The 20545-nt window shown below is 40.8% G+C and overlaps 2 protein-coding genes across 2 annotated transcripts; both read right to left on the bottom strand.

Annotated features, from left to right (window-relative positions):
• Positions 1–1878: 1878 nt before the first annotated feature.
• On the bottom strand, positions 1879–4109 carry LOC146459486 (methyltransferase-like protein 27). Its single transcript, XM_085089570.1, has 4 exons — positions 4042–4109; positions 3719–3867; positions 2257–2635; positions 1879–2060 (listed from the first exon to the last, which is right to left on the bottom strand). The coding sequence occupies exons 2-4, from the start codon at positions 3842–3844 to the stop codon at positions 1879–1881; spliced, it is 687 nt and encodes a 228-aa protein (XP_084945696.1). The 5' UTR covers positions 3845–3867; positions 4042–4109.
• Positions 4110–5540: 1431 nt separating this feature from the next.
• On the bottom strand, positions 5541–19395 carry LOC146459485 (methyltransferase-like protein 27). The gene is made up of 4 exons (XM_085089507.1): positions 19348–19395; positions 10143–10287; positions 8754–9132; positions 5541–7136 (listed from the first exon to the last, which is right to left on the bottom strand). The coding sequence occupies exons 2-4, from the start codon at positions 10266–10268 to the stop codon at positions 6955–6957; spliced, it is 687 nt and encodes a 228-aa protein (XP_084945633.1). The 5' UTR covers positions 10269–10287; positions 19348–19395; the 3' UTR covers positions 5541–6954.
• Positions 19396–20545: the final 1150 nt, after the last annotated feature.

The raw sequence follows: 20545 nt of genomic DNA, 5'->3' as shown, positions 1-20545 counted from the left end.
AGCAGAGAACTCGGCGTCTGAACTTTCGTTCCTCTCACGAAATTCTTCGCGACCGAACCGCCATCAACAAAGAGGAGGAATGTTGCTTTGTTTGTAAGTTTTGTTTGATTTTGTACACAGCAAAGCAATTCCTCTTGTTTGCCTGGATTCGCTATACATCAGCAAACTTTCAGTGTTCACATTTGTTCTGGTGAATCTATGTTATCGCTCACACTGGACCCCAAATGAGATTTATTGCGGTTTCTGTCAGCGTTTTATAACATCGGAAGAAGCTTTCATTCTTGCTTAAGTTGGTATTTTGCCATTACCCAAGAGAACGTAAATATAGAAATACATCAAGCGTTGCGATAATTGTCGCTATGCAAACTTTCGGTGTTTACATTTGTTCTGGTGAATCGATCTTTAATATCGCCCACGGAATTGCCTTGAATCTTTAAAGTTAATTGAACGGTGTTTTGTTGTTGTTGTTGTTGTTGTTTTGTTTGCTTTTTGGTTTTTTGTATTTTCCGCAGTGAAAACAACAACAACCGTAAAAAGCATTCTCTATTCCAGTATTCAAAAATGCGCTGGTTTAATCGTTCGAGAGCTTGTGCGGTTCATCATTTCAAGATCCTCAAAATCCTTTTTTTTTTCCCGTCGAGTAATCTTCGGACTATCTTTTTAATTTCGAACTCCAAAACCCTGTATTTTAACTGAAGGAGGAGAGAGAGAGAGCCGTGAGAACTCGCCAAACTTGCCAAAAGTTTACGACATAATGAGCGAACGATCGAGCGAGCGAGTGAGTTCGACTCACTAGTTTAAAAAGGGGATGGTACTCGTTAATCTCGTAGCCAGATCTCAGTTGGTTCGGGAATGTCGAAATTAGGTACTCGTATTTGGTCAATTAAATGCCTCCAGCCGGAAAAAAGCGCTGGAACAATGTTACACTGAAGACAGTATTCAAATCCACCTTAGAAAGAAAACATACTGAGTACACTCTGTTAGGGAACAGTCAAATGCAGGCGTTTGCTTTCTTTCCTTCTTTTTTATTTCTTATTTGCAAAAACGCAAAGGAATTCTATTAGCCTTGCCATATACCTATTGATGTCACTGAACTGTGATTAAATGCTCACCATCTTTGCCTGGAAAACAGGCGGAATCTTGGCTATTTTGTTGGGTTTTTATTTTTTTACGCTTTGTGTTTTCTTTTCCTTTCCATCTTTCTTTCTTTTGTTTCTGGTGAAGTGCAAATTTAGGCGAGCGCGGGGCGCATACGAGGCGCGAAGTACGTGAAACATGGTGTGGCTTCGTGCAGAATCCCCTGGTCTAGATAGGGATAAAGTTGCAAATTTCTACACGAGAGATGAGGAATATAATTGAGTGAAACATTTTTCTACTCTCAGTTGTAACGTTTTCGCCGCAAAAGGTGAAATATTCAAATTTCTACCGAAAACTGCTTGGCCCTATCCTACTTATCCTAACACAAACTGGTCCTCCAAAACTTTCTTTAACGCAAACGAAGGATCAGCTGCTGACAAAAGAACGGTCTTGAAAGAAACGAAAGGAAAAAGATTATTCACTTATAATATTCTACAAATATATATAACTGGAATTTTTTTTGTATTCGTTATTTCACCCGCACGATTTTTTTTTTTTTTTTCAATTCGGCCAATTTGGAATGATCAAGGTTGTAAGTAGTCTCCTCCGCAGCGCCGTTGTTTGGGCTCGTCACGCAACGCGCTGGTGGGGAAGGGAGCGCATTGCGTGACGAGCCCAACGACGGCTGTGGAGGCGACTATGATGTAAGAAGTTTTATCCGAAGCATACCTGGCAAACAATGACTACTTGTTTGCTATCTGTCATATCGAATTCAGCAGAATCCAAGTGTTCGTTATTTACTCAATTCTTCATTACTTTATAAATGAATGCATTGGTTTCTTTTGGCAGATCGTCGTTATCGTAATACGGCATCTTTTCTTTAGAGACAAGCTGGCATTTTCCTGTTTCCTCCAATCCCTGTAGTTTTCCCTCGTATAATTCCTTCAAATCGCGATTGCGGATATTAAAACACAAAATGCCTCCTAGAAAGAGAAGAAACAAGAATAAATGATTGTAACTTAATAAATATAACACCAAGATGCGATCTGAGGCCTTTTATATTCCACTTTATAAACAGACCCACACGGTACAACTGAACTTCTTTGTGGAAAAAAAAAAATCTCTCTTCAGACAGTCTTTTTGTTTTTTTTTTCTTCGTCTGATTATCAATTCGCTTACCAGGCCTCACCATCCTGGCCATCTCATCAAGAACTCCCGCTCCTATATGTGCAGCATACAGTGATCCAACACAGATAAGTGCGTGATATGCACCTGTTTCTATGTCTGGATTCCGCTTTTCATTCAGTGGGGCGCAGATAAACTTCGTGTACACTTTCTTTTTCTCTGCTTCATCTAACATCTCTTGTGAAATATCAATTGCGTCTACGTTAGTGTAGCCAAGTTTAGCAAGAACCTCTCCGACAAGTCCGGTTCCTGCACCTGCGTCAATTATCCTGATTTGGCTTTTATTTTCCGCCGGAAAAACATTTCTGATGGCAACGTCTAGGTATTCCACCATCGGCTTGTGATAAGACAGACGAACAGTTTGTAACACGTCCTGAAAATCAAAATGGTGTATCTACTTTATCAGCACTTGTTTTTGGACTTCTTACCGCATTGAAGCTGGGATTTTTTTCCATAGTAAAGGGCCAGGTTGGAGTGCGGCGTCCCATGATTCCGTTTGAAACACCAAGAATGTAAGAAAATGCTATTAAACGTTCAGACAAAAGTTGCATTCTTGCATACGGACGCTGTGTAAAAGTCGACTTAACAAGTGTTTCCGTTGTCCATTACTGAGCAATGATATGGCGTTATATAACACAACAATTACGTTGCAAGTTCTGAAAAGCAGCCATTTTGGATTCACCAAACGCGTAAAAGTCAATGCTATCGGTTATGTTGTGTCTTTTTTTTCTTTCTTTGAGGCACAAGTCTCCCTATGAAAATGACATTTAATGTTAAACGCGGTAAACAATAGGACACTGGGCGTTTTACTTTATGAAATACGACATCTATACAACAAGGAATCACAAAACCGAACGCGTCTCCGCGGCTTGCCAAAAGTGTAAGTCTCATTATTGAAAATCACGGTTCCCCTTTATTTAAGCTAGCTTATTGCCATTTTGACGTTCTCGTTGCCGTCACCGTCGTCGTTGCGAAAGCTCCCTACCCTAGATGCGAGACCGAAGGCTTTATAGCTCCACTTCTCACGTGCACTTATACGTAACATTTTGCGGTTCTTAGCTATGAGTTGCTAATGTATTAGATTTTAGTATAAATCTACTAGTGTTCTATCACGAAAATGCCGTTCTCTGATTGGCTACGCTACTCGCTATCTATTCTGTGATAGATAGTGAGTAGCGATTTTCAACAAAATGGCGCCCGCTTCTTCGCGTTTTCGAAGTGTCTGCGATGAGGAAATAGATAATTTACTTGTTTAGTTTTGAACGACTAGTAGATTTATACTAAAACAATTAGATTATTCGCCCTCGATTTCTATGCGTGATAGCTGATTCGGGCTTCGCCCTCATCAACTATCACGCGATAGAAATCTCGAGCTCATAATCTAATTGTTAAATATAATGAACACATCACCAAAATTTTAGAATCACAGCACCCAAAATAAACGTATCGCTTATACCTTCTCATATTCACTGGCCCAGTTCTTGTAAAAGTCTTTGATCTCCTGCTCCGTTGTCTTGCTTGTCAGAGCTCTTCTTCTTTCCCCGAAGTATTTTTCATACCCGGGATAGGCCGACTTGGTCATTGCTGATTTTTCCGATAAATTTTCTGGTGACAAAAGCAAATTGCAGCGTGAAACAACACTCTCAGTTTCCAACTACATGGGCCTTACAAAGGCTCAAATCACCCCACTAGTGAAACTTAGGCCTCGAAAGGCCGGCAGATCGACGATCAGAATTAGACTTGGTTTTGGGTAATCGTTCTCGTACTTTCTCTACTCGCCTTATCACTCCCTGAATTGCACTCCACTCAGTCCTATTACCAGGGTTATTTTAAAGCAACGAGGGGATGTGTGATTTATTTATATCCCCGAGGTGCCTAAAAATAACCGACTTATTTTTCACACCGGCGAGGTTTCAACCATGGCGTAAACAATAGACCCATCACTCGGCGGCCATGTTGGGTCTTGGGGGAATAAAAAGCCTTGTTTTTTGCACAGCAAGCCTCGGCCAGACACGAATTCAGTGCGAGGCTTGCCGTGCAAAAACAAAGCTTTTTATTCTCTATGGTCTATGATAAACATGATTTTCTTCGTTGTTTTGACACGCGCACGCCGACAGAAAACAAATAGTTTTCCGCACACACAATTAACAATAGAAAAAAGTTTCCGAAAAGACGCACTAGGTTTTCACATTGTAAAATAGTATAACAAACATGTAATTTGTTTTTTTGGTTTTGATACGCCGACCAAAACAATCAATATACCTGCTTAACAAGTTTGACAATACATTAAAGATTCCGAAAGTACGCACTGGGATTTTGACATTGTCGAATATTAATAAAAACTTTACAAAATGGCAGAAATGAGTGTGTCAGAAGACAAACTTTTTTTTTACAGTAGAATAGAGGACAAAATATCCCTTCCAGGGGAAAAGATAATTTTATTCCAAGTTTAATGAATAAAGTAATTAAAAATTGCAATTGGTGACTACGAGGAAGAAGAAGAAGAAGAAGAAGAAGAAGAAGAAGAAGAAGAAGAAGAAGAAGAAGAAGAAGAAAAAGAAGAAGAAAAAGAAGAAGAACAGGAAGAACAAGAAGAAGAAGAAGAAGAAGAAAAAAAGGAATTCGATCCAAACCTCCACGTGGCCTGGCACAAGCATCCCGCGTAATATTAAGTATACATTTGCGTTGAACGATTGAAATAAAAACATATTTTTCAGTGAATAAATAGTAGTTAGTCATTAATTTCCTCTTGTAGTCCTGGTGCTGGCGCTTAAAATTGCATTTTTTAGGTCAACAAGAAAGCGGCCTTACTCCCACTCCCCACCCCCCACCCCCTCCCCCCCCCCCCGCCTGCAAGCTCAACTGAGAAGAAAAAAAAAGAGGAAAAAAAATCTTCATCTCCCTTACTAACCCTTGGACTCAACCTTCCCGCGCATCGTTTTCTTTTAACCAGGAGTTATACCTCCTCTGTTCACTTCACTTATTGCATTCAATCATTGCTATATAAGCAAGCCGTATGATCTCTAAAATAGCTATAGCGAGAAGCGTGGAGGAGAACGCGCTTCCTTTTTTTTTTTTCCCTTTTTTTTTTCTCCTTAGTTGAGCTTGTAGAGCAAAATATCAATGAAGAATGTATTTGTGCCCTGGGGGTTAGTCAAGTCCTAATTTCTACCAAATATCTTATTCAAAGGAAATTTAAAAGCTTATTACAAAGTGCGACAATTTGTTATTACAAAGTGTGACAGCTATTTTATTACAAAGTGCGACAAGTGTTATTACAAAGTGTGATAGGTATTACAAAGTGTGACAGTTTTATTACCAAGTGCGACAGGTATTACAAGGTGCGATGATTATTACAAAGTGCGACAGAACAGACCCTTATATAAAAAAGGCTAGTAATATAACAACAAACGACCGTATATATGTTAGGTCAGCCTTAGCGTCTAACCAAGGGGAATCAGCTCAGTTAAGTCAACGAGTTGAATTCAGTAGGTACACGCAATTGTTGTTCAATGGTTACTTGTATTTTTTGAAGTTCATTCTGCAGCTCAGCTACAACATTTTCTAGTCAAGAACTTCTCGCGTTGCTTTTATGTTGGTCGGAGTATGATTGACAACCTACTGTCAAACTTTCGTCAACTACTGATGTAGGCTAACGTAAGCTTTCCTATGTCTGGTTGTTGTTGGAATATGTAATAGGTATCTTCCTTTTTTTGATGAGGAAAATGCCGTTCTTTCAAGGTTTTCGTTATGTTCTTCGAAATGTCCAACGAAAATAAAGCAACGGGAGAAATATAAAAATTACAATGAACATTTGTATCGATAAAAATTACATATTGACAATCATAAGTTTTGTAATGTACAAGGCTAAAGTTTCAAGCAGTGTCCAGCGTTGTTGTTGCAAAACAGGAACTTTAATTCCAAGAAGAAAGGCGGTACTACAAGTGCACGCCTATTTCCATAAATTACAGTGTACGTGTTTACAACTTTCAGTTACCTTATTAAAAATTACAATACGTGGTTACAGAACAAAAAGTATTGACATTGACAGTCACCTTCAAATGGAAAGATCTATAGATTATTTTTAATCAAATAAGTACAGTGAAAACTAACTTTAATAACAAAATATCGGCTGGTATAAATTTGATAAGAAACACTGACCATCTTTACTGAAAAGATAAAAAACGAAAACGGTGGCCATTTCCAGGCAAATGCCAGCAAAAGGTCAACTTAAGGTCAGATACGATGAATTACAGCTTGACCTTATGTAAACAATGTATCGTTATCATGAGAGAGAACCAATTTCAAACATTCTTGACGGAAGGATCAATTTCCTGAGAAGCAGTCCAAAACAGAACACCTGCTTATACCAAATTTATACCAGGAGAAAACAACATTTGATCAGAGCTAGATCAGCATTGCACTAAAACATAAATAGAAGGACAAACTATTGAACTTTTTAATTTTTTTATCCCTTTGATTCGAATATTCCGGCCGTAAATAAGGCATATATTGTATCCCTTCCCAACACCGAACACTGAAATAAACCCAAGAAAACCAATGATGAAATAATACAAGTGTGAGTTTCTACATTATTTGTGTTTTTATTGTTTAACATATAACTCGATGATGTAAGTATTGTAAGTGGTTTCATCCAAAGCGTACCTGACAAACGATGACTACTTTATTTACTCAATTCTTCATTACTTTATAAATGAATGCATTGGTTTCTTTTGGCAGATCGTCGTTCTCGAAATATGGCACCTTTTCTTTGGAGACAAGCTGACATTTTCCTGTTTCCTCCAACTCCTGCAGCTTTCCCTCGTATAATTCCTTCAAATCGCGATTGCGGATATTAAAACACAAAAGGCCTCCTAGAAAGAGAAGAAACAGGAATAAATGATTGTAACTTAATAAATATAACACCAAGAAGATGCGATCTGAGGCCTTTTATATTCCGCTTATACAGACCCACAGTACAACTTCTAATTGGCCCTCCCAACGAAATGTTTAGTTTCCCATGGCCCCGTCTCTTGTGATGGTGCGTCGGTCGGTCGGGCAAAAAAAAAAAAAAGGAAAAGTAATGAACCCTTAAAGAGGTCTGGCTTCCAGAGAAGGCCTGGCTGCTAAGTTAAAAAGCCTGGTTAGAAAGTCAACTCGAAAACGTGGTTTTTTTCGTTCGTTATTCGTAGTGTCGATGTTAATTAAAGAGAAGAACATCACATCATACCAATTGTTGTTAATAAAACAAAATCGTGTGCTTGTAAATTAAAGTATTTGCTTCTTTGACTGGTGAATCTGTCATTTTTTCCTTTTTGGGGGTGGGGGTTGGTCGGGCGATGGGAAACGAATCATCATTTTATTGGGATGGCTTTTGTGAAAGAAAAATCTCTTTTCAGAGTCTTTCTTTTTTCCTTTTTTTTTTTCTTTGTCTGATTAGGTGTTCCGGACCGCTCTATAAATGTAGCAAGCCTGTTACAAATATGACTTGGAGGGTATTTACCAGATATCGCTGCTATCAATGACCAAACAATCAATTATCGTTAGATAACTAAGCTAATAAATGTCACTGGTATTAGTGATTAATGGATTGACGATCAAGATGCAGGGAAAAAATCCGAAAACAGTAACTGATTTTCATTCTCACTCGTCTGTCTATGCTGTACTCAACTCATTAACCCGTAACAATACCAGCCCGAAATTAGGCATCATTTTATAGCATTGTTGGCTATCTATCATCTCATATCCAACGCGCGCTCGTGGAATAATTGTTAAATTAGCAAGTGAGATAACGTCATCAGCCAAACTCTTAGACCTCAAAAGACACAGTTTGGGACAGACTATATACCCGCCAAGCTCCATCGCCGTGTCCTCGATGACCTTAAAGTTACGAGGAAGTTACTGAACTCTTTAAAATAATTTGCAATTGACTTTATTTCCCCTTTTTCCAGGCTCCACATTTTCTGCCATTTTCTTATTAGGCCATCTTCCATGCGAAAAATGACTGATTTTCACCATGGCAACGGATTGGATGGTGGCTTATCTGGTTCATGACACTACCAGGCTTTAAACAACCTAGGGGAGCAGGGATGGCGCAGTGGTGGGAGCACTTGCCTTCCACCAATGTGGCCCAAGTTCGATTCCCGGACTCGGTGTCATATATGGGTTGGGTTTGTTGTTTGTTCTCGTCCTTACTCCGAAGAGGTTTGTCTCTAGGTATTCCGGTTTTCCCCTCTTCTTATTAAAAACCGAACACCTCTAAATTCCAATTCAATCTGGAAAGTGTCCCCAATTAGTGCTCTGCGCTAAATACATTGACACTTAAAGTGACTTTATTTTATTTTATTTATTGTTTCACGGAGCCTTATTGTAAACTTGTTCACGTGGGGAATCAAAGAAATGAACTCTTGCTCTGCTAGCTCCCTAGCTATCAACAGATCTAACCAGACGTCAGTTATACAGCAAAAAAATTCAAAGATCAATTCGCTTACCAGGCCTCACCATCCTGGCCATCTCATCAAGAGCTCCCGCTCCTATATGTGCAGCATACAGTGATCCAACACAGATAAGTGCGTGATATGCACCTGTTACTATGGCTGGATTCCGCTTTTCATTCAGTGGGGCGCAGATAAACTTCGTGTACACTTTCTTTTTCTCTGCTTCATCTAACATCTCTTGTGAAATATCGAGTGCGTCCATGTTGGTGTAGCCAAGTTTAGCAAGAGCCTCTCCAACAAGTCCGGTTCCTGCACCTGCGTCAATTATCCTGATTTGGCTTTTTTTGTCTGCCGGAAAAACCTTCCTGATGGCAACATCTAGGTATTCCACCATCGGCTTGTGATAAGACAGACGAGCAGTTTGTAACACGTCCTGAAAATCAAAACAGTGCATCTACTTTATCAGTGCTTGTTTTTGTGATTTCTCACCGCATTGAAAATCGGCTTTTTTTCATAATAAAGGGCCAGGTTGGGGTGTGGCGTCCCATGATTCCGTTTGAAACCCGAAGAATGTAAGAAAATTCTATTAAACGTTGCATTTTAGCATACGGGCGCTGTGTAAAAGGCGACTTAACAAGTGCTTCCGTTGTCCATTACTGAGCAATGATATGGCGTTATATAACACAACAATTATGTTGCAAGTTCTGAAAAGCAGCCATTTTGGATTCTCCAAAACATAAAGTCAGTGCTGATGGTATCGGTTATAATGTGTCCTTTTTTTAAATGACATTTAATGTTAAACGCGGTAAACAATAGGACGCTGGGCGTTTACTTTATGAAATACGACATCTATACAACACTGGAGTCACAAACCCGAATGCTTCTCCGCGGCTTGACAAAAGTGTAAGAGTCTCATAATTGAAAATCACGGTCCCGTATATTTACTAGGGAGCTTTAGCGGGGACGACGGCGACGGCAGCGAAAACTTCACTATTAAAATATATTCGCTTTTTTTCAAACGTCGTCAAATGTAGATGAAATTTTCCTGTAGTTGAATTCTTTGAGACTACACCCAAGTTTAGAAAGGGGAAAACAAATTCGTTGTGTGTTGTCGTCCTCCATAAAACGTCCCTTCAGGAAATTTCACGTACTAGTCGTGCAGTGACGGCAAAGAAATGTATCAAGGAGTGTAATGCATGTGCAGAATTGTTGTTTAGGTTATTAAGCTTACTGCCTTAGTGACGTTCTCGTTGCTGTCGCCGTCGTCGTTGATAAAGCTCCCTACTCTAGATGCAAACCCGGACGCTTTACAGCTGCACTTCCCACTTGCGCATACCTACGCTTTTGCGGTTCTTAGCTATACAATGTTGTATTAAATTATATAATGAACACAAAACCAAAATTTTAGAATCACAGCACCCAAAATAAACGTATTGCTGATACCTTCTCATAGTCATTGGCCCAGTTCTTGTAGAAGTCTTTGATCTCTTGCTCCGTTGTCTTGCTTGTCAGAGCTCTTATTCTTTCTCCGAAGTATTTTTCATACCCGGAATAGGCCGACTCGCTCATTGCTGATTTTTTCCGATTTCTGGTGAAAAAAGCAAATTGCAGTGTGAAACAACACTCTCAGTTTCCAACTACATGGATCTTACAAAAAATTCAAATTAGCGGAGCCCACTAGTGAAACTTAAGCCTCGAAAGGCCGGCAGATCAACCATTAATTACTGGTTTTGGATAATCGTTCTCGTAATTTCTCTACTCCCCCTAATACTCCTTGAATTGTACTCGACTCATTCCTATTACCAGGGTTATTTTTAGGCAACGAGGGGATCGCAATGTGTTTTATTCACCGATGGCGCAACCCAAGGTGAATGAATCACATATCCCCGGGGTGCCTCAACAAGAAAGATGCTGTGTTGGCCAATTGGGAGGCTGCAGATGCAGAGGTATCTCTATGGAGCATGGGTGCATGTAAGCCGGTGCAAGTTGTTTGAAGGTCTGCAACTGCAAACAAAACAATGCATCGGCTAATGTGTTGCATAAGCCTAGAATATGCTTGGCCTTAAAGACGATGTTATTAGAGAGACAGACCAGCACCAGCTTACGTACAAACACCATCAAGTCCTTGTCCCGGCAGGATTGCTTAATATGGATCAAAGCTTCATTATCAGTAAAAGAACAGAATACATTGATTGGTCACGTCTTTACCCCACAAGTACAAACTCAACACAATAGGATAAAATTCTAAAAAGGCAATATTCCCATGCTGCCAGCTAGCTGGCCATTTTCCATGGCACCACTGTGAACCGCGCACTGTATGCTGCACATATACGAGCGCCAAAGCTCAGGCTAACAGATGCATCAGTGTATAATTCAAGCTGAGTTGAAGTACACCATGCATTTGAGAGGAAAAAAGAACGACCAGTAAACCCAGAGATAAAAGTTTGCCAAACGCAAAGGTCCTCTTTAACCTCCCGTCATAGCCGGATAAGAAATGAAAGGCTCGAACACCAATGGTTAGATCAATCAAACGACCCAAAAAGGCTCGGCCTGGTACCACTACTGAACAAGAAGAATTAAGAAGGCCTATCAAGGACTGAATTACTTTCAGAGTGACTTTCTTACGGGTGAGGAATTCAGAAATTAACAAGCGACAAGTTTCTCATGTGGTAGACGAGCCTCCATCAAAACTGAATCCAATTCGATACCTGCAAATTTAATTGTAGATGCCGAGCCTATGGTTTTCATCCGTGCCATGGGAATGCCCAAATAGCTGCATAGCATTAAAAACAAATTAAGTTGATGGTGACAAAACTCCTTAGTAGAGGGCAACAATTAGGAAATAATCTAGGAGGTGCAAAATGTACTTAATGTTCAATTTCTCTTTGGCAATCCATTCCATTGCAGTACTAAAGGTTTCGAAAGTTTTGCAGGGACTGGAACAGCCCATAGGTATTTCCCGGTCATAGTAATAAATACCATTCCAACGTATCCCTAAGAGATGGTAGTCTTGTGGGTTAATAGGTATAATCCGGAAGGCATTTTTTTATATCTGTCTTAGCAAAGGAAACACCCAGAGCCAACAAACTTGATAAAACGAATTGCATCCTCAACAGTAGCATAGGAAACCGGAGTATTCTCAGTGGAAATCCCATCATTCAAAGAGGAGCCTTCGGAAAGGAAAGGTGGTGAATTAAACGGAATTTCACCGGAGACTTCTTGGGCACCAGACCCAGTGGAGAGACCCGAAACACTAAAAGAGAGAGGAAGGCAAAAGGACTGGCAAGCCTATGGGCAGCAAGTTCAATTCCTTGTTAAGTTTTACATCAACAAGTTCCGGATTCTGTAAGGCTGACAAAAGATTGGGAGCACTACTGGAAACTTGGAAGCCTTCAAAATGTAAGTGAAAACCATGTGTTAAGCCCGCGATCAAAAATTCCACAATTGAATGAGTATACCCAGAAAGAAGATATAACAGGTGACCAACTTTTATGGGTGTTGGTAACTGGGCAGGGGATCACTGGGGATGGGCTTGGGCCTCTACTGGGCTTGAGGGGTCCACGAGTTTGGGACTTTTTACCATAATTTCTCTTTGTTTTCTTGTAGCCACGAAAACTACAATGCAGGGCCCCTCACACTTACAGCAAGTATGCTTGAAAGAACACCCCGAACATTCCCCTCCCGTGTTATATTAAAAATAGTAGCCCCTGGAGACACTAACAGCCTGATTTATTTTCCCAGTGGGCCTGCATTGGACTGTGGTTTTCGAGACTGGGAACTGTTCTGGGCCATGAGCCATAGCTCAGACTAGCAGAGCAACAGGGGCTCGCAACATGTCAAACAAAGGACACACTTGGCTGACCAAAGGTTGCCGCAACAGCATCATCGGCATCCGTAGACCTCGGGAGATCATGGATCTGCGCCGGATTTAGAGCATCGTCTGCTGTGGCTGTGCAGACCGATGCGGGGCTGGCTGACTCTGCCATAGGTGGTGAAGGTGAAGGGGCTGTTGGATGAAGATGGATGCTGGCGATTCTTCCGACGAGCGCGTTTCTCCTCCGCAGTCTGCCGCTGCTTGCCTTCAGACCTGGCCAAGCCAGTACATAACTCATGCCTCCATCTGCTTCTGTCAGCCGCCAAGTCCTCCCATGTGTTGACATCGATGTCCAGCGACTGGAGGTCCCTCTTGGGCACCAAGTTGCCCATACAGTAGGTCTTTGGGGATTTGCCCGTCTAACATGCGGCGGAAATGCCCGAGCAAGCGGAGTCTGTGCTGCTGGAGACGTGTGTACATGCTTGGGAGTCCCATTCTCGCAAGCACATCAGTGTTCGTCATTTGGGTGGACCATTTGATGTCAAGGATGCGCTTGAGGTTCCTCATGTGGAATGCGTTGAAACGTCTCTCTTGGCCAGTGTAAAGAGTCCAGGACTCACTACCATAAAGGAAGGTGCTCAGTAAAGACGCTTGCTCTGTACACAGCTTCTTTGGTGTGAGCGGTCAACTTTTTGTTTTTCCAAACTCGTTTGGACAGTCTGGCAAAAGTGGAGGCTGTTTGCCAATGTGTCTGCTGATCTCAGTGTCCATGAAAAGATTGTCCCTCACTGTGGATCCCAGGTAAGTGAACTCATGGACGACATCCAACATGTTGCCATTGGCTGAGAGATAGCGGTTGCTCAACATCCTGGGCCATCATGTTGGTCTTTTTAATACTGATGGGCATCCCGAAGTCCTGGCTGGCACGAGAGAAGCTGTCCATGAGTGTCTTGGAGTTGCTGTTTTGTGTGAGAGACAAGAGCTGCATCATCTGCGAAAAGCATGTCCCTAATCACCGTCTTCCGAATCTTGGTCTTGGCCTTGAGCCGAACGAGGTTGAAAAGCATTCCGTCTGAGCGGGTATGGAGGTAGACACCTTCTTTAGAGGTGCCAAAGCCTTGTTTGATCATGACAGCAAAGAAAATGCCGAACAGTGTGGGAGCAGGTACGCATCCCTTCTTCACTCCGTTGCGGATGCTGAAGGGCACGGAGGAAGCTCCATCGAACTGCACCAAACCCTTCATGTTCGTGTGGAACGACTGGAAGATGCCCAGCGATTTGGGAGGGCATGCAATCTTGGAGAGGATGCGGAAGAGACCGTCGCGGCTCACAAGGTCAAATGCCTTTGTGAGGTTGATGAAATCAATCTTTTGAGGACCACACGAGCAAAGACCTTGTAAACAATATTCAGAAGGGGAGGGAGATTCCGCTGTAGTTGTTACAGTCGCTCCTGTGCCACGTGTTCTTACAGAGCGTGACAATGTTACAGACCCTCCTTTCTTGTGGCACTTCACCTTCCTCCCAGCACTGACAGAGTAGTTTGTGTAGTGGCCCCAGCAGGGTGCTTTTGGCACCGTTAATGACATCAGGGGGGATGCCGTCAAGTCCTGGGGCCTTTCTAATGGGTACGCAGTCGATCGCCTTGCTCTGCTCGAGTTCATTGGGTGGTTCATCCAGCTCGGGCATGGAGGGGAGGGTTTTGACGGCCTCGTATGCTGTGTCGTAGAGTTCCGCGTAGTGCTCCACCCACTTGTCCATCTGCTTAGTCTTTTAGTTTATGACTTTACCAGTAGCTGATTTCAGGGGGGTGGTCTTGGCTCTTAACGGCCCAAGGGCTTTCTTGATCCCATCGTACACTCCTCTGATGTTACCGGGGTCGGCAGAACGTTGGATGTTGCTGCAGAGTTCAAGCCAGTAGTCGTTTGCGCATCTTCCGGTATAAACGAACTAATTCAAATGGCTCCCAATGAGAAAACCTCCATTCGGTAAATTTGAGAAGTTTCCTTCATAATCAAAATCGAAAGCTCAACAGAGAGATCTCACCACTTTTTGATCGGAAAGGAAAATCTCTCAGAAACGTACTCAGGAAATTCAGAAGTCTAAAAGATACATTAAGCAATCAGCAAGAGCCGTGTTTGGGCTGTCACTCATTCAAATATCTATTGCAGTCCCACGGTTGTGGTACGTGAGAACCGATGCTCCTCAGATTTTAATGATTGATAAGTTTTCCAAGGATCGACGTGATAAGAAATGCAGCCTCACCATTCAATTAAAAAAAAGGGAAAAAGAGCAAGTGTGACTATGGACGTTTCCTGCTCGAGCGCACAGGAGAGACAAATAAGACTTCAACGGCGACTTGACAATGTATTGAAGGGCATTAGCGACTCGACTGACCAGAAAGGGACTGCTTGCAGCCAGGTGGCGAGCTTTTCAAGTATGCAAAAGTATGCTTTTCAAGTGCGCAAAAGATCCGCTTGGGCACGTCCCGCGCGACTTTACATTGTAGTCTATGGCCATGGCGCTTTGAAGGAAAAGTTTGTCACCTTCTTGCAGTAATTGTGAGAGACAAACGAAGTATTCTTGTATAACGTGTGGTAAAAGTGTTTGTGTTTGATCGGAATGTTCGATTCCTGAAGTTAATGAAGAAGCTATAGGCTGGCAACCAAATATTTAGTGGATAATCACTGAGGCACACGGCATTATGAGAAATTTTGCATGTACGCCCTCAGCTGGCTGCAATATTTCTCATAATGCCATGTGCCGAAGTAATTATCTTTTAGAATTATTGATCCCATGGACTTCTAATGTTGTGTGTCTGTGTTCGATCATTTTTAACTTTCAGGTTATTTCGGGCAGCCAGCACCCCTATCATCTATTGTATGTATATATATTTATATTTTCTGTTGTAATTATAATGGGGTGAAAAAAAGTATTGTTGTTGTTCGATTTTAGTCGCCCGTATGTGCGAGTTTAGTGGAAGGTATGTGTGATAATTGTGATGGTTATTGTTATTGTTCCCTGTTAGTGATGAATATATCTTCTATATTAATGGTGCCAAGGGTTGTTATTTTAGCTCGTTGTTATAGTTGTTCAAAACAATTACAACAATGGAATTAATTCGTGCAAGGCGTGTAACACTGCAAATTTGCATACTTTATAAGCCAGAGAATTCAGTCATTTTACTCACGTGGGTTTAGAAAGACGATGGATCGTCGGAAGAGGAAGGATTATTTGTTACACGGAGCTCTACGAAGGGAGATATTTCTGCAGAAAGCGAAGGTAATGTCGTGTAACGTTTGGACGTTTCTGTCAGTGCTTTAATTCTTTATCGACTTCTAAAGGCGGCATTTCCATTTTCTTTTTTTTAAATAGATTAAAGATTGAGAACGCCAATTACAGCTTTAGAATGCGAGAAGTTTGACAAAAGCTGGGTATCAGACGCCGATCGCCGGAAATGGGCGTGGGTTTTGAAAGTCTTCGAAGAGTGGAAGAAGCAGAGAAATGAAGCGGTTTGCGAGTCGGTAATTCAAGAAGATATAGACGAGATGTCCGACGAGATGGCTCGTTTTGCTGCAGAAGTGAGAAAGGAATATGGCCAAGAGTATCCTGGAAAGACTCTATATGGAATTTTGAGTAGAATTCAAATATATTTACGTGTGCAATGTAAGCGAAATATAACTTTGATCGACAAGAAAGGTTGTACATTTAGAAATCTGAATTCTGCTTTAAACTTTGTAATGAAAGAAAGAGCACAGCAAGGTATAGGAGTAGTTGTTGATGAGACAAATTTGATAACACAGGAACAAGAAAACTATTTGTGGGAACATGGTTTTCTTGGTAGTGAAAATGTAGAATTGCCTCTGTTGCTTCGCGATACGTTGGTTTTAAAAATACTTGTCTCACGTTCCAAATGAAGTCAGCGACAACGCATCTTATTTGTGCCCTTTGCCAAAGCCAAATATAATGGGGAAACATGGTACTATAATAAGGCAGCAGGGAGAGAAACGTTAGGAATTTGTTGTAAAAAAAATTATGAAAAAAGCGCAGTTCGATGGGCACTACACTAATCACTCTCTCAGGCGTTCTTGTGCTACACGATTGTATGATGGCACTGGTGTTCCTAAACAACTTTTCCAAGAAACCGCTGGTCATCGGTCTTCCGATGGTGTCAGAGCATATAAATGTTCCTCATCGGCACTCAAAAGGGAAGCAAGCAAAATTTTGCAGGGTTCTCTTTCAAAAAAGGCTGTAATTGATGTAGAGAAAAAGGACGAAAACGGTGCTGGGGAAAATTACACTGCAAGAAAGGTTAAAGCAGTATGCCCGGAAAAATGTAATCAAGAGGTTAACAATCAGTCAGTAGTTGTTAGCACTAATTACACTGGAATTGTTATTTCCTATAAATAAAGTGATGAATATAATACTTGTTAATCCAATAAATTGTGCTGCATACTATCAGTCTCCGTGATTTCATTTATTTTAAGTGTTTGAAAGTTTTAGTTGATTAAAGTGGCACTTCGAAACAAAATTAACTCGCAATGAACGAGAGTTAAACGCAAGCGGTACTGTTGACAATGTTGTAAGCTATCCGTTTTTGTGCACTTTATACATTGAATTTCCTAAAACTGGCTGCAATATTTCCTGCACACTGCAATATTTTTAATATTGCAGCATGCTTATTTAGCACGGTTAATTATATTACCCCTAATAATTTCCAAGCTGACAAAAAGGACCGCCTCCGTTTTCCTCAGGCAGTTGTTTTGTCATCTTAAAGACTACAATCGTTGATTTAATGCAGAGAGAGAACAATTATCGAATTTCATAGAGATCGGTAATTGTCGAGAGTGTGCTCCTTGTGTTTCTATGACTGTGACGACAACTGCGAGGTCTTCGAGCGCTAATTTCATCATCACTTGACCGTAACAGGAGAGACGTCAGCAAACAAAGTCTTACGATAAACCTTTTACTCATTAACACCAATGTATAAATCATATTACGCCGTAGTTGACATCGCAGTTGTCTTTCCCTGGAAATTTTCTTGAGCAAAATTGTTTTCAAAGCTTTAGCCTGCGTCATGTTTGTTTTAAAATGACATTTCTGACCAGAGACATTGCATTTGGGAAGAGCATTGATTTCGACGCATAAAACCACCCCACGATTTATGTCGACGCAAAGACGAATTTAATTGAATTAATTAAATTTCTCCGTAGCGCGACGTATAAACTAGGCCTTAGGAATATGTTATTTTCACGTGCGTTTAATTGTTAAAGGTTCCTTATAAGGAGAGTACTTTTCCGGACTACACCCTGAACAAAGAATATTGAACTTTGATTGCAGCAACTAAACGTACATCGAAAAAATTGCTGAGCACTAATTGATTGAATTAATTGAATTAATCAATTAAATTTGTCCGTAGCGCGACGTATAAACTAGGCCTTAGGAATATGTTATTTTCACGTGCGTTTAATTGTTAAAGGTTCCTTATTAGGAGAGTACTTTTCCGGACTATACCCTGAACAAAGAATATTGAACTTTGATTGCGGCAACTGAACGTACATCAAAAGAATTGCTGAGTCGTAAGATTACAGCACAAAGGTTAAGGACTCGCGTGATCGAGCAAAGTACATGAGCAACGTCAGGGGCACCCAACGACAATTTTCTCTCAGATTCTTTGAAACGTTATTTTAGGCGATCTAGAGTGGCTTTAAAGCTCTATTGGCTCATTTTAGGCAGCGCTATAATATTTTTATCTGTTCGGTCATTCTAGGGTAACTTGAGTCTTTTCGAAATTACTAGAGCATTTTTGCCCATTTCCCGAAAACCTTAGGTCTTATTTCCTTTCTGAAAATCTTAGCTGGCCTTTTTTCTGTACACGAAACAACATTTTCATCAATCCGAAAACACTTGGCCTCAAATTTCCCATAACACGAAAGTTCGAGGTGAAAATTCCCTTGAGAAAATTGTAGGGGTTTAAGGGCCTTCCGAACAGATAACTTACCGAAACGATTCGTTGGGTGCCCCTGCAACGTGCAATGTACCAGTACACGTATACAGGCCAAATGTTAATATGAAGCAGCAAAAGCGAAAACAAGTAAAATTAAAATATCGAGCGACATGCAAATCACTACGGTTGTTAATACAATCGAGAATTTTCACCTCTTGTGTCCAGATACAAGTTGATTAAATAGTATTCTATTCAAAGTCTCAAAGCTATTGTGACTCAGTCTGATTATGTGTTCTATTCCAAATGCAAAACTATTGAAATGCGCTTTCCAAATGTGTTAAACTGAACCGCGAAATCTCTCGTTACACAAGCTCTTAAAAGAAATTGCTAACGACTTATTGACTGACGTGATTCGCGGTAAACTTTGAAAACGTCTTAAATGAACGATGTCGTCCTTTTGGTGGAAAGAAATAGATGAAATAATCTTACATCTAATCATTCGCATGACCAAAGAACAGTACAAAGATCAATGCCCAGATTTGCAGTGGGAATTTACATCCAACTGAAAATGCTTTTTCTCGTCGAGGTGCGGGGCTTGAAAAAAGTTTTGAGCTGACCGGGATCGCGATTGGGCTAAAACAGAGGTCGGAATTACGGGATTGAGGGGAAAATTTGTCCAGGATGACGGGATTGAAGAAACCTATTGGGGACCCTAAGTGAAGTTTCCATCTCGCCAACAGTAAAATTGATAAGCGCCACGCGGTCCGGAAATAAAGCAAGGCAAAACGAAACAAATGCGGGGGGAAATGGTGAATAAACGTAATGGAGGGAAACGTAACCGCAACCAAAAGAAAAATCAGAACAAAATAGAAAGCAATAGAGGGGCTTACCTTGAAAGAACAAAAGCACGTCTTAATCCGCTGCTGAACTGAGACGAATGACTATGATATGATCATATTGATAGTATGATTGATGCAAGCGCCTAAAGTTGAAGGGGGTATACCTTATTAAGCGGGATGCCCTGAGGGCATGCCTTGTCTAAAAATGGGCTCCTTTTTTTATTCATGGCAGCTTCAATCTGCACATTAATTTATTCATTAAACTCTGTCCTTTCCTAGTAGGGATGCATTATTCTGATTGTCTTCAACAAAAGAGGCCCAATGAAAATCCATTATGGGAGCGTATATCACGAGGGATGGGACCCTCTCTTCCCTACCTATGTGACGTCAAATCATCATTTGATTTATTCATTAAACCTGGATTAAATTCTGTTCTCCCCTAGAGGGGATGCTTTTGTCAATACCGTGGCTGCCATATTGTTTGCATGTAGTAGACTCAAATGTGCCATTTTCAAACAGAAAATTAACCATTTTGAAGCGGTAAATCGAAAGAATAATTAACTTCTTATAAGCACTCGACATTTAAAACGGTGGAAGGAATCATGTTTTGTTTGACAGTGGTAGAACCACGGGCCACGATGAGACTGAGAAGAGGTCATTGATAAGGTAACGTTTTGGAATGGCATTTCCGGTACAACCGTAAGTAGCCTAACACGAGGGAAACAACATAACGCGATCTTCGTGACACAAAGTATTCCATAAGCAAGGATAGTTTTATCAATCTGCGAAACGTACAATTGAATAAATGAATTAGCCACAGCATCACACGTAAGAGCCAGTATAGGCATCTTGTAATTACTTCCTTACCAAGACCCAGGACCAATCAGACCAATTAATTTCTAACAAAAGTGGGAAAAGGTATAAAAATTATATTTGCGGCCAAATATTTTGTATATTTCTTCATTTTTTTTAATAGTGTTAAGTCATTAATTTCCTCTTGTAGTCCTGGTGCTGGTGCTTAAAGTTGCATTTTTAAGTCAACAAGAAAGCGGCCTTATCAAACACGCAAGAAATAAACACGCAATTTTGTTCTGAGAAGCCTTTGCTTTCTTCACAAATATATCAATGACAATCCTTTAGTTTGTTGATACGTCGAATAAAAGCGTGTGGGTGGATACCTGCTTGCGCCTCTGTTCATTCTAGATATTATAATGATTAATGTTTATTCCGCATTCACTCCACATTCTAC

Source organism: Pavona decussata, unplaced genomic scaffold, assembly GCF_977016875.1.
Source record: "Pavona decussata unplaced genomic scaffold, jaPavDecu1.1 SCAFFOLD_219, whole genome shotgun sequence".
NCBI classification, from domain to species: Eukaryota; Metazoa; Cnidaria; class Anthozoa; order Scleractinia; family Agariciidae; genus Pavona; species Pavona decussata.
This window is presented reverse-complemented; position numbering and strand designations above follow the sequence as displayed.

Excerpts from the sequence above, each read along its gene's own strand:
- LOC146459485 (XM_085089507.1), bottom strand. The coding sequence starts at position 10,268 with ATGAGCGAGTCGGCCTATTCCGGGTATGAAAAATACTTCGGAGAAAGA. Across the intron at positions 9,133-10,142 it reads GGGCCAATGACTATGAGAAG|GACGTGTTACAAACTGCTCG; the intron begins GTATCAGCAATA and ends TTTGATTTTCAG. Across the intron at positions 7,137-8,753 it reads GGCCAGGATGGTGAGGCCTG|GAGGCCTTTTGTGTTTTAAT; the intron begins GTAAGCGAATTG and ends TTCTCTTTCTAG.
- LOC146459486 (XM_085089570.1), bottom strand. The coding sequence starts at position 3,844 with ATGACCAAGTCGGCCTATCCCGGGTATGAAAAATACTTCGGGGAAAGA. Across the intron at positions 2,636-3,718 it reads GGGCCAGTGAATATGAGAAG|GACGTGTTACAAACTGTTCG; the intron begins GTATAAGCGATA and ends TTTGATTTTCAG. Across the intron at positions 2,061-2,256 it reads GGCCAGGATGGTGAGGCCTG|GAGGCATTTTGTGTTTTAAT; the intron begins GTAAGCGAATTG and ends TTCTCTTTCTAG.